General features: G+C 35.8%; 1 protein-coding gene across 1 annotated transcript in view; it reads left to right on the plus strand.

The window, feature by feature from the left end:
* The window catches only part of LEMD3 (LEM domain containing 3), a 66,204-nt gene that overhangs the window by 31,338 nt on the left and 21,445 nt on the right, over positions 1–13,421 (plus strand). The window contains exons 2-4 of the mRNA XM_082850632.1: positions 388–425; positions 4,583–4,649; positions 6,929–6,996. Coding sequence (XP_082706758.1) covers positions 388–425; positions 4,583–4,649; positions 6,929–6,996 — 173 coding nt within the window. The remainder of the gene's footprint in view (positions 1–387; positions 426–4,582; positions 4,650–6,928; positions 6,997–13,421) is intronic.

The raw sequence follows: 13,421 nt of genomic DNA on the forward strand, positions 1-13,421 counted from the left end.
ATGGTTTATCTCATTTAATCCTCACAACTGTATAAGGTAGGTATCATCATTTCATCCTTCCATTACAGAAGAGGAAACTACAACTTAGAGGGGCTAAATAGATGGTAGTTCAAGGCCACGTTGCTAGAAAGTAGTGGAGCTAGGACTTGAACCAAGTCACTCTAAGTATTATAGAGCAAACCACAAAATCATAGAATGGTAAATATAGTAAGTCTGAAAAATTAGTTCCCCAACCTTTATTATCATCAGTTTGTTTATATATTGTTTGCATGTTTACATTCAGTTTTAGCATAGTACACGTTGGCATTTCCGAGGGCTTGTTTAGGGGGATTCTAATTCTCATTCTTAAATGATGCTAATAGTTCTCTCTTTTTCTTTCCTTGATAGTAAAAAACCCCTTTGATGAAACATTTGGAAACATAAAAGTAAGTAAAAAATCTTAATACTGATACTTTGTCTTACGTTTTATATGATAAAGGTAGTAGGATGACTATCACCTAAAAAGTAGTAATTTTAAAGGGAATAAATTTTCTTATTTTTGAGTATTCCTTGACCACAGTATAATTAAATCTGACACCGATTTCCACCTAAGAGCTGACCTGTTTATCACTTTGAGGTAAAAGCCACTGCCAAGTAAAATGGCAGTGGCATGTCTTCTGGGGATCTGGTCTTACCCTTAAAAGTATGCCTCTTTTCTTAATTGTTGGGTACCCTAGCAGTTTTTGTCTTTTTTGCCCTCCTTTTGTTCTCTTTCGATTTTTTGCTCATTGGCATGCCTTTTCAACTGTCAGGAAGGCAAAGGATTTAGAGTCTTATGCAACTTATTTATGATTCCTTTTATTTTTAAAGGATTTATAATGTTAATTTTAACCTAAGTTTTACTCACATGAAAATATTTTTCACTTACCATTCATCATTATAGGCACTCCAAAGATTATGATATTTGAGTTTATAATACACAATTAGTTGTTAATTTTTTTTTATTATAGGAACTGACAGTAATACAGACCTGTACAGAAAACATTATTTGTTGTACTAAATGATATGTAATAATGTGTAATCAGATCCATAGAATGTTACTTTAGATTGTTAGTAATGATTATTTTCTGTAGTATTCTATTGTTGTGATATTGTTTTTTTTAAAAAGTTGACTTTATCATATTTAGTATAACATTGCTGCTGGCATCGTAATTTAAATTTGCACAATATACTCACTGAACATTGAAAAGACAAGACTTTATTTTCTTCTGTATAATTTTCCCCTTGGGGGAACCTGAAGTTCCTAATCTCTAAATAATAATAATAATTGTAATGAAGATAATGGCAATTAACTTACATTAAGTGTTTATTCTGTGCCAGGCACTATGCTAAGTGTTTAAAATCCATTAATATCATTTAATCAGGGACTTGATACAAAAATTGAAAATATCCTTGAGAAAATTGGCTGAGATACAAGAGGGAAATATTTAAAGGTGATAATATGTGAGAAAATTTGGTAGAGTCACCCTACAGTTTGGTTTTCCCCCCAAGCATGAGAACTTTGCTTCAGAGAATGATTTGTGTTAGTAAAAGAAAATCTGGAGCTTATCAAAACACGCAATTAGAAGGTAGCTATTTCAAATTAAAAAATTATTTTTGTTTAATGGAAGGTTACTTGAAAGCTTACTTTAAATATGGATTTATTTGTAGATCTTTAACTTGTTTTCAGGGTGATCAGTAGACACATTTCAAGGTGAATATTAGGAGGCAATCTGAAAAGCAGACAGAATGGAAGAAGTTTGTAATGAAACTATAAGCCAATATAAGTTTCTGTAAGAAAGTAACTTTAACATTTGATTTACACGCTTTTCGGATTTACTTCTAGTTTAGCATATTGGTGCTAAAGATTATTGAACCTTTCTATTTCTCAAAATTGATTTGTTCCCCTTAATAAAATGTTCCATAAAAACTATTTAGGTCGTAATTTAGTTGATCATTTGGATGGCATTTGACACCCTTGTAATATATAGATGGTCATTTTGAATGAGTTGCTGTTGGAAAAATAATTCTTGAAAAAATTATAGCTGAGCTTTTTGGGCGTTTAAATGCATTGTATGCGAATGGAATAGCATGTATGTTATCCAGTATGAGATCCAGTTACATATGATTAGGTTTTGTTATTTCTTCTACTTGTCTAGTCCAGTGTTTTTTGTTGTTGTTGTTTTTAACGTATTTATATATTTGTTTTTTGGCTGCATTGGGTCTTCGTTGCTGCACACAGGCTTTCTCTAGTTGTGGTGAGCAGGGGCTACTCTTTGTTGCTGTGTGGCGGCTTCTCTTGTTGTGGAGCATGGGTTCTAGTCGCATGGGCTTCAGTAGTTGCAGCATGTGGCTCAGTAGCAGCACACAATCCCTAGAGTGCGTGGGCTCAGTAGTTGTTGCGTGTGGGCTCAGTAGTTGTGGCTCATGGGCTCTAGAGCATAGGCTCAGTAATTGTGGTGCATGGGCTTAGTTGCTCCATGTCATGTCAGATCTTCCCGGACCAGAGATCGAACCCATGTCCCCTGCATTGGCAGGGAGATTCTCAACCACTGCACCACCAGGGAAGTCCTAGTCCAGGGTTAATATATGTGAATCAATAGATGAAGTTTATTCCCAGGCCTCTGATGTTCATTAAAGATGTAATCACAGAGGACAGTGTCAAATTTTTGGATTTAGTTTTGGTTTTGAAAGGGGTGTGGGGATAGGCATGATCAGGACATGCAAAACGAAAAGGGAATCGGTCTCTTTTCCAGTTAAGGAAGGAAACAAACTTCAAAACTCTCAACCACTTTAGTCCTGAAGCTTAATCAGATTTACCTTGGTTTTATATGTCAAGTCCACAACCTACAGTATCATTGGAACTCCTCATCTTGTTATGTTGAACATATTTATTAAAAAACGATTTTGTGGTTTAATCTATCACAGATGCATAGCTTTCAGAATCTTGAATTTCAGCTACAGTTACTTTTTGATGTCTGATTTTTGCAGTTTGGATTTTTAAGCTTATGTGATAAGGACTGGCTTGATTCTGAATCAGGTTGAGATAGAATTGAGGGGGTAAAAAGCAAATGGGTTGGAAGGCAAGTAGTCAGCTGAAGGAATGTCACTTATCTCTAGCAACCATCTCACATAAAGCCAGGGACTCTGGTGGTAGGATTATGGAGCCTTTGATGAGTTTTTCTCTTCCTAGTACCACTCATTAAAGCTGCATTGATCCATAGTGTGCCATCCATAGTGTGCAGACTTGTCTCTTCTGTCCTTGAACATACAGCATGAAAACAAATGGATGAGATTACATATCATTGGGCATATGAATTTTACTTTCCCATCTTTTTTACTATCCTGTCTGAATTTGTTCCTGGTCATATTCATACAGTAATCCTATTTTGTTAGAAACTTAAGGAGAAAGGAAATAATAAAGACGTAGCCCCCTCATAAATCATGAGTTTATTTCAAATAGTGTGATAAGCTATTCTTACCCCCTCTCCTAACCTACCCTCCCCCGTTGCTTGTATCAGTTTCTCTTAATTGTGATTGCTCTTAAATTGAGGTTTCATTGCTTTAGACTACTTGTCAGGGTGCTTAGACATTGCAGTAGTCTGCGCTCTGGTTTCCTTTCATATGGTCAGAATAATATTCCTGATGCACAGTTCTGTTTTACTTTTCTTGTCCTAAATGTTCAGAATGAAGTCAAACGCTTTGTCTTGGTATCTAGAGCTCTCTAGCCATTGATTCCAAACCGCTTTTCTAGTAGTTTGCTGAGTCAAAGTAGGCTCTGGTTATGTAAGAAATATAACCAAAGGTTTTATTCCTTCAGGCCCATGCTGTTCCTTCTGCCTGGAATGCTGGTCAATTCTATTCTTTCTGTGAAGCCCGATTCAGATATTCCCTCTTCCATAAATGGATCTTCCCTCCCCTCCATCTTCTGTATTTACATTGTACCTTGTTTGCAACTATAATATAACGTTTAGTCTGTTTTTTGCCCTTGAGAACAGGAACCATCTTGTTCCCTGGGTTTCTTGCTTTGTTGAGAACAGTTCTTAACTCGTAGTAGATGCTCATTAAATGTTTGTTTCACTTTAATGGTTCATAAATTTATACAGGGCCACTTTGGGACCTAGGAGGGGTTGAGGGTTAATTTAATTGAAGTGTCACTACTCATTCCCTTATTATGTGGTTGAGGCAGGTTAAAACAAAACATGAAGAAAACAGTCTCATAAGAATACACATGAGCGTGCATTGTATAGAGGGGGATTGGGAGCATTGTTTTGGTGGCTGGGGGAGTTTGTTGTGTATAAGACATTTTCTAGCACTAACCTTAGTGCCAGTTTCCCAATCATCCTCAAGAAGGTAAAATATTTAGAGTGATAGTTTAGATTCTTAGATTAAGGTTTCTTTAAAATATGGTAGCCGTTGGTTAAATATGAATTTGTCTTTCAGATTATGTAGCTTCTATGGTTTTTAAGTTCATTCACTGTTTTTCTTTTCGAATAAAAATTATTAATTGGTGCATTTTTCTCCCCGGAATCGGATATTTTATAATAATTTCTTTTAAATTTAGGAAAGTGAGAAAAATCATATGATGAACACTTTATACAAGCTTCATGATCGATTGGCACAGCTTGCAGGTAATTGTTTTAACATTCATAGTCTCTAAAACTGTTTTGAAAATTAATTTGCATATATAGCATGCAGTATCAGTAGAAATGGTTTTTCCCAAGTTCAGTGTTGTTATATTACATTGTGGGGTGTTTTCTCTTTAGAAGTTTTTAGTCCTTATATGGAGTGTGTTTTTATCTGTATAGATATGTTTAATCAAGGCCTTTTTCCTGCCTGCCATATGTATACAATGAAATATAGATATATACTCTATGGTAAAAGTCATCACATTTTTTTATTGCATTGATAATAAAATTCTGAAAGCTTATGTATTAGTTAAATTGGGTAAGCAGTGGATTAACTAAAATCCTCAATTAAATATAAAAGTGCAGATTTTCCTTTGGTGATTGTATAGGTGTCATTTCCTTGGATAAATATATTACAGAATTTTTTTCTCCTGAAACATCGCATTTTCCTCATATTCTGGTCTTAGTAAGACTTTGAGAGTTCTCAGGTATGCAACATACCTGCAATTAGAATAATATAGGTGAATTGGCATGAAGTTTAGCATTTATAAAAGCTGTAGTAGCACCTTATCTGTTTATTACCTTTTAACTTTTTTCAGTTATTTCACATATAATCTGAAAGAAGAGACTTTGGATTCTCTTCATATAAACAGTTACAAGAAAAGAAAAATGTAGTATTCCAAACTTTTGTTTGTAGCAGATCTTTTTGTAGAAACTAGATCATTGGTAGAAACCTAGTAGGTGAATGTGGAACTTCTCTGGTCGAATGGAAGCATTGAGAATCCTTACAGTTCCCCATCCTCTCACCAATCTTTGTTTTTTTTCGGGGTCCTTAATTCTGGTCAGTTTTTTTTTTTGGCTAATAATTGTGTGTATATCACTAAAAGTCTTCTTTGCATTGACTGACAGACTGTTATATACATATGCTGCAAACTGATGACATTTATTTGGTATGCTGTAGCACCCAGAAATGAAGTATATAATCTACATGGAATTCCTCATGTTGCTGCTACAAGCTTCTAGAGCTGTCTCTATAGCAGTGTTTTATGAAGTGTGTTAGATTGGCATAGTCTGGGGTGCTTTTAAAGATATAGATTCCTTCCTCTACAGCAGGGGTCTGCAGACTTTTTTCTGTGAAGGAGCCAGAGAGTAGATTTTTTAGGCTTTGTGGGATAGACTGTCTCTGTCACAACTACTCATTTCTGCTGTTAGAGCCTGAAAGCAGCCATAGATAATACATGAATGAGCGTGGCTGTGTTGCAATAAAACTTCATTTATAAAAACCGGTGGTAGGCCAGATTTGGTCTGTGGGTTTGCCAACCTCTGCTGCAGATCTGTGGAATTGGAATCTCTGAGGATGGATTATAAAGTTTGAAGACTTACATGTTCATCTAATAGGTATTTCTACCTGTTTTACAACCATGACCATTAAAATCTGGCTACTTGAACAAAATGATAAATAGGAGCATGGTTGCTTTTATGATAGAAAAATTTGCCAAGGATTTTACTTTAATTATTGTACTTTTATGTTAAATTTTTTTTTTAAAAAGTACTTGAAAGAAACAAGTAGGAGAAACTTAAAATTGAAGTTCATTGTAAGGATAATTGATCTCTAATAACCACAGATAGCCTGAAAAAGAAAAAAAAAGGCTTTGGATTCTTTTATAAATAGTTACAAGAAAAGGAAAATGTAGTTTTCCAAACTTTTGTATGTAGTACACGTATTTGTAGAAACCAGATTATAGGTAGAAGCTTCTAATTTCCCTATTAATTTGTGTTATAATAATTTTTTAAGTTATGCATACTCCTTGCTAAAGATAGGCTTAGTAATACTCCGAAAATGCACATTTTAATTCAAACTTGAACTCTTGAATTATTAGCTTTAGTTAATAGATGTATGAGTTAGCACAATGAATTTTCCCCCTTGAAAAATAATACATCTATAGAGGGCTTTCTTTGTGCCAAGATCTATGGATAGGCATCAGCATGACATGGTTCCTACCCCTGGCTAACAATTTCATTGGGAATGTAAGAGGAATGTATGTTTCTATCTAGACTGAAATACATTTAAAGGTTGTGGTTGATATAAAAATATTTGTTTATATTGCCTATTGAAATTTATTTCTAGAAAATATAAATGAGTGTTTATCTTCTTTCTTTACTGATTATAATAATATAATCTATAATTGTGTAATTTGTAAAACTAGTTTGATTAATCATATTTGTTTTCTTCTGTTTAACATAGTACTGATTCAAAATTAATAATATGCTAATCTTTCCAGGAGATCATGAATGTGGCAGTTCTAGTCAGAGAACACTTTCTGTCCAAGAGGCAGCTGCATATTTGAAAGTAAGCAGTGAAATTAGAATTTTAATAGCTCTATTCTTAAAGTTCACAACTTATATCTACAGTACCATGCATTTGATTACTTTAATTGTACTGTTACAAACTTGGGCCTACTGTTTGGTGTAATGTGAGCAGATAGAGAAAGCAAAATTACTCAACATTTTTTGTTTTAGTTTGTTTTAGAACATTCTCTGTGAGAGAATGCACATTAGTTTGGAAAGGGTGCAGACACCATTGGTGAGAGAGAAATTGAGATAAGTAAGTAGCATATAAGAAAGCAAGTGAGCATCTAACCATTGTCATTTATTTCAATTCTTCTGCCCCGGGATAATTTTATTTCAGGGTTCTAAGAGAATTTGCAGATGTATTTTCTATACCACTGTAAGTAATCTAGGAAATCCTAGATAAAAGGATAGGTACTAGAAGGTTAAGATGGACAGGTGTCACTCTGATTTCCAAAAAGGGGATAGTGGATTTTGAAAACCCTACTGGGGAGCTTGATGTTAATCCAGTTCCATAAAGATAATTCCATAAAGATGTGAGTACTTGCAGATGGAAATGCTGATCCCTAGAAGTTGGCATCCATTCATCGTGAACAAGTCATGTCATACAAACTTCATTTCCCCCCTTTTTGTGGTAAAAAAACACGTAACATGATATCTGCCCTAAAGTGTACAGTATTATTAACTATATATGCATCATTGTGCAGCAGATCTCTCAAACTTTTTCATCTTGCATTACTGAATCTCTGTACCCATTGCACAGCAACTCCCCCTTTCCTCCTCCTCCCAGCCCCTGACCACCACCATGTCACTTTCTGCTTCTGTGAGTTTGACTACAGTAGATACCTCGTAAAAATGGAATCATGCAGTATTAGTCCTTCTGTGACTGGTTAATATCTCTTAGCACAGTGCCCTCAAGTTTCACCCATGTTGTACTATATGACAGGATTTCCTTTTTTAAGGCTGAATAATATTCCACTGTATATACCCCACATTTTATTTATCCATTGATAGGCTGGTGAATATTTAGGTCTTTCCACTTCTTGGCTATTGTGAATAATACTGCAGTGAACATAGGAGTGCAAATATCTCTTAGATCCTGTTTTCAATTCTTTTGATAAATACCCAGAAGTGAGATTGCTGGAACATATAATAGTTCTAGTTTTAGTAATTTGATGAACTTCCATACTGGTCTCCATAATGGCCGCACCATTTTACATTCCCACCAACATTTACAAGGGTTCCCTTTTCTCCATATCCTTGAAAACTCTTATTTTGTTTTCTTTTGGTTCTGGTTTGTTTTTTAATAATGGCCATGCTAACAGGTGTAAGGTGATATCTCACAGTGGTTTTGATTTGCATTTCTTTGATGATTAGTGATGTCAAGCATCTTTTCATATACATATTGGACATTTTTATGTTTTCTTTGGAGAAATGTTTATGCAGGTCTCTTACCCATTTTTTAAATCAGGTTATCTGATTTTTTGTTATTGACTTGTAGGAGTTCCTTATTTACTTTTGGATGTTAACCCTTATCAGATATTTGGTTTGCAAATATTTTCTCCCATTTCACATATCCTCTTTTTACTCTGTTGATTGTTTCCTTTGCTATGCAGAAGCTTTTTAGTTTGATGTAGTCTCACTTGTCTGTTTTTGCTTATGTTGCCTGTGCTTTTGGTGTCATATCCAGAAAATCATTGCCAGGTCATATTTAAAAAATTATTGCTAAGGGCTTCCCTGGTGGTGCAGTGGTTGAGAGTCTACCTGCCGATGCAGGGGACACAGGTTCGTGCACTGGTCTGGGAAGATCCCACATGCCGCAGAGCGGCTGGGCCCGTGAGCCATGGCCGCTGAGCCTGCGTGTTCGGAGCCTGTGCTCTGCAACAGGAGAGGCCACAACAGAGAGAGGCCCGCGTAACGCAAAAAAAAAAAAAAAAAAAAATTATTGCTAAGACCAATATCATGAAGCTTTTCCCCTGTATTTTCTTCTAAGAGTTGTTTTTTTAATATCATTCCTTATTTTTTGTTAATTAATTTATTTTTGCTGTGTTGGGTCTTCATTTCTGTGCGAGGGCTTTCTCTAGTTGTGGCAAGCGTGGGCCTCTCACTATCGCGGCCTCTCTTGTTGCGGAGCACAGGCTCCAGACGCGCAGGCTCAGTAGCTGTGGCTCATGGGCCTAGTTGCTCCACGGCATGTGGGATCCTCCCAGAGCAGGGCTCGAACCCGTGTCCCCTGCATTAGCAGGCAGATTCTCAACCACTGCACCACCAGGGAAGCCCCATCTTCTAAGAGTTTTATAGTTTCATGTCCTGTTTAAGTCTTCAATCCATTTTGAGTTGATTTTTGTGTAGTGTAAGATAAAGCTTCAGTTTCATTCATTTGCATGTGGAAATCCAGTTTTCTCAACACCATTTGTTGAAGAAACTATCCTTTTCACGTTGTGTATTCTTAGCACACTTGTTGAAGATCAGTTGACCATATATGAGACCTTCTCTGTTTTCTTCTATTGTTCTATGTGTCTCTCTTTACATCAGTACCGTACTGTTTTGATTACTGTACCTTTGTGATATGTTTTGAAGTCAGGAAGTATGGGGCCTCTAGCTTTGTTCTTCTTGCTTAAAATTGTTTTGGCTATTCAGGATCCTTTGTGGTTCCATATGAATTTTAGAATTGATCTTTCTCTTTCTCAAAAAAGTGCTACTGAGATTTTGATGGGAATTGCATTGAATCTGTAGATTGCTTTGGGTAGTATGGACATTTTAACAATATTAAGTCTTCCAATCATGAACACAGGATGCCTTTTCATTTATTTGTGTCTTGAATTTCTTTAAGCAGTGCTTGTAGTTTTCAGTGTATAAGTCTGTTACATTCTTGGTAATGTTTATTCCTAAGTATTTTTTTCTTTTGATGCTATTATAAATGACATTTTCTTAATTTTCTTTTCTGATTTTTCATTTTTGTGTATAGAAATGCAACTTCTTTTTTATATTAATTTTTTTATCCTGCAACTTTGCTGAATTGCTTAAATTGTAATGGGTTTTTTTTGTGGAGTCTGTAGAGTCTTCTATGTATAAGATCGTGTTTCTGCAAACAGATAATTTTACTTCCTCCTTTCCAATTTGTATGCATTTTCTTTTCTCACCTAATTGCTGTAGCTAGGATTTCTAGTACTATATTGAATAGAAATGGTAACAATGGACATCTTTGCCTTATTCCTAGTCTCCAAGGAAAAACTTGGAGTTTTTCACAGTTAAGTATATACTAGACATTGGCTTTTCATATGTGGCTTTTATTATTTTGAGGTAATTTGCTTCTGTTCCTGATCTGTCAAGTGTTTTTAATAATTTAAGGTGTTGAATTTTGTCAAATGCTTTTTCTGTATTTATTGAAATGATCATGTGAGTTTTAATTTTTTGTTCTTTTAATGTGGTGTGTATCACATTGATTGGCTTTTGTATGTTGGACCATCCTTGCATTCTTGGAATAAATCCCACTTGATCATGGTGTCTGATCCTTTTAATGTGTTGTTAAAACTGTTGAACTCAGTTTGCTAATATTTTGTTGAGGATTTGCATCTGTATTCATCAGGGATATTGGTCTGTATTTCCTTTCTTGTAGTGTTTTCGTTCAGCTTTCGTGTCAGAGTAATGCTGGCCTCATAAAATGGTGTGGAAGTGTTCCCTCCTCTTAAAATTTTTTGGAAGAATTTGAGAAGCATAAGTGTTAATTCTTTTTTAAATGTTTAGTAGCATCCTCCAGTGAAACCACTGAATCCTAGACTTTTCTTTGTTGGGAGGTTTTTGATTACTGATTCAGTTTCTGTACTAGTTATAGGTCTGTTCAGATTTTCTATTTCTTCATTATTTAGTCTTGATAGGTTATATGTTTCTAGGAATTTATCCTTTTTTTTCTAGGTTATCCAGTTTGTTGATGAGTAATTGTCCATGGTAGTCTGTTACGATCCTTTGTATTTCTCTGACATCAATTTTAATACCTCCTCTTTCATTTCTGATTATGTTTGAGGCTTCTCTCTCTTTTTATTAACTAAGGGTTTGTCAATTTTGCTGATTTTTTCTAAAAAACCACCTCTTTGTTTTGTTGATTTTTTAAAATTTTATTTCTGCCCTAATCCTTATCATTTCCTTCTGTTAACTTTGGGTTTAATTCTTCTTTTTCTAGTTCTTTGAGGTGTAAAGATGGGTGGTTTATTTGAGAGTCTCTTCTTTTTTAATGTAGGCATTTACCACTATGAAATTCCCTCTTAGAACTGCCCTTGCTGTATCCCATAAGAAGCTGTTGGACTTCTTGAATCTGAACGTCCATTTCTTTCCCCAGATTTGGGAGTTTTGGGTCATTATTTCTTCAAATAAGCTTTCTGCTCCTTTCACTCCTCTCCTTCTGGGACTTCCATAATGCATGTATTGATCTAACTGATAATGTTCAGTAAGTCCCTTAAGCCTTTCTTCATTCTTCTTCATTCTCTTTTCTTTTTGTTCCTCTGGATAATTTCAAATGACTTATCTTTGAGTTCCTTGATTCTTTGTTCTGCTTGATTTAAGACTGCTTTTGAACCCATCTTTTGAATTTTTCAATTCAGGTATTGTATTCTTCAGCTTCAAAATTCCTGTTTGGTTCTTTTTAGTGTTTTCTCTTTATTGATATTCTCATTTTATTTATGCATTGTTTTCCTGAGCTTGTTGAACATCTTTATGACAGTTATTTTTAGATTTTTATCAGGTAATTCATATAGCTCAGTTTCTTTAGGGTCAGTTCCTGGAGATTTATTTTGTTCTCTTAGTTGGGCCATGTTTTCCTTGTTTCCTTTGTGTGCCTTGTTACCTTGTGTTGGGATCTACCATTTGAAAACACAGCCACATCTGCTAGCCTTTACAGACTGCCTTCATGCAGGGGAAGACCTTTACCACTGAGCTCAGATAGAGATTCTGGGGTCCCCTCAAACCTTTTTTGTGGATGCATCTTTTCTGGACCTGTGGGTGTTATTCCCAACTAGAGAGATTTTGCAGATTTCTTTTTATAGGAGCTTGTAATCTCTTGCTCCCTCTGGTGTCTGTTTGCTATACTGCGGGTTCTCTGGAACCGCAGGAAGCTGTCCAGCTCTTTTTTATTTTCAGCAACCCCCAGGCATCTAGACTATGTCAGATCTCAGTGCTCTGAAACAAGTGATACAGAAACCAGTCCCTTGGGCAGCTCCCTGAGAAACTGAAACATTGGACACATGTTCCAACTCTTTCCCTCCTTGGGGAGAAACCAGGAGTTAGGGGTTTTCTGCCACTTTTCTGCACTGAGCTGCAGGGAGGGGCAGTGGCAAGTGAGTATGTATTAGTTCATTGCCTTTGTTCTTGGCAACCCCCAACCTGGTGCCCTTACCTATTAGTGCTAAGATTCAAGCAAGACAGAAGCCAGTCCCTCTGGTGGCCCCTGAAAAGTCTGAACATTGGGCATATGTTCCAGTCTTCTCTTTCCCTCCTCAAGGATAATCCAGGAGTTGGGAATTTTCTCCAGATCACATTATGGTATGCCAGGGGAAGGAGCTCCAGTGGAGTGAGTGTTATGAATTTTCCTACCTTCATGCAGCTAGTTTTGCACATGCTTGGGGTGTAGGAGGCTCTTAACCGGTTTCTAGATTTCTTACAAAGGGGTATTATTGAATTTGTGTCTCTGTGGGGGAAGGAGGGTCTGGAGCTTCCTATTCTGTCATCTTCCTGACGCCACCCCCTCTTTTTTTTTTTTTAAAATTTAGAAAGTAGTATAGTTCTAAGGCTTTCAGCGAGGTTTTAGTGACAATCTGCCATGATATGCTCGTCAAAAAAGAGAAATATGGACTCAGTTCTTAACTTAATTCATAACTTATATGTAGATACTTAAAAGATGTTGAGACAGTATAATATGATGGAGATTTGATGTTGATTCCAATTCTAGCACTGGCACATAGAAACCGTGTGTCTTGGTAAAGTCCCTTTACGTTTCTGTACCTGTATCTCACTGTGAAAGTGGGACTGTTCTTAATAATGCCTGTCAGAGTTGTTGGGAGACTTGTGAGAATACAAAGTACCTAGGTCAGTGCCTGATGATTATAATAACTTCCAATAAATTTTACTTCTTTTTTTGTGTGTTTCCTAACTAATTAAACCCGTGTCACTCTGAAGAGAGTTTTCTAATAACATGCTGCAGGATTTGTCTCTCAACCTTGTTCTTCATTTTCAGTTTTGACCTAGATGAGAACATTGATGACAGGCAAATTCGTGGATAGCGTAATAGTTAATAGATTGGATACCTAAAGGATTAGGATCCAAAAAGGTCTAAATAACAAGGGCTTACGATTATGGGACTTTGTCTTAAGGAATGGGAAAATTGCTAGATATATTATGGGGGTGGGGGCAAAGAAGGGATTGGATTGAGTAGGC

The sequence above is a fragment of the Leucopleurus acutus genome (genome assembly GCF_964270905.1).
Source record: "Leucopleurus acutus genome assembly, chromosome: 11".
Taxonomy (NCBI): Eukaryota; Metazoa; Chordata; class Mammalia; order Artiodactyla; family Delphinidae; genus Leucopleurus; species Leucopleurus acutus.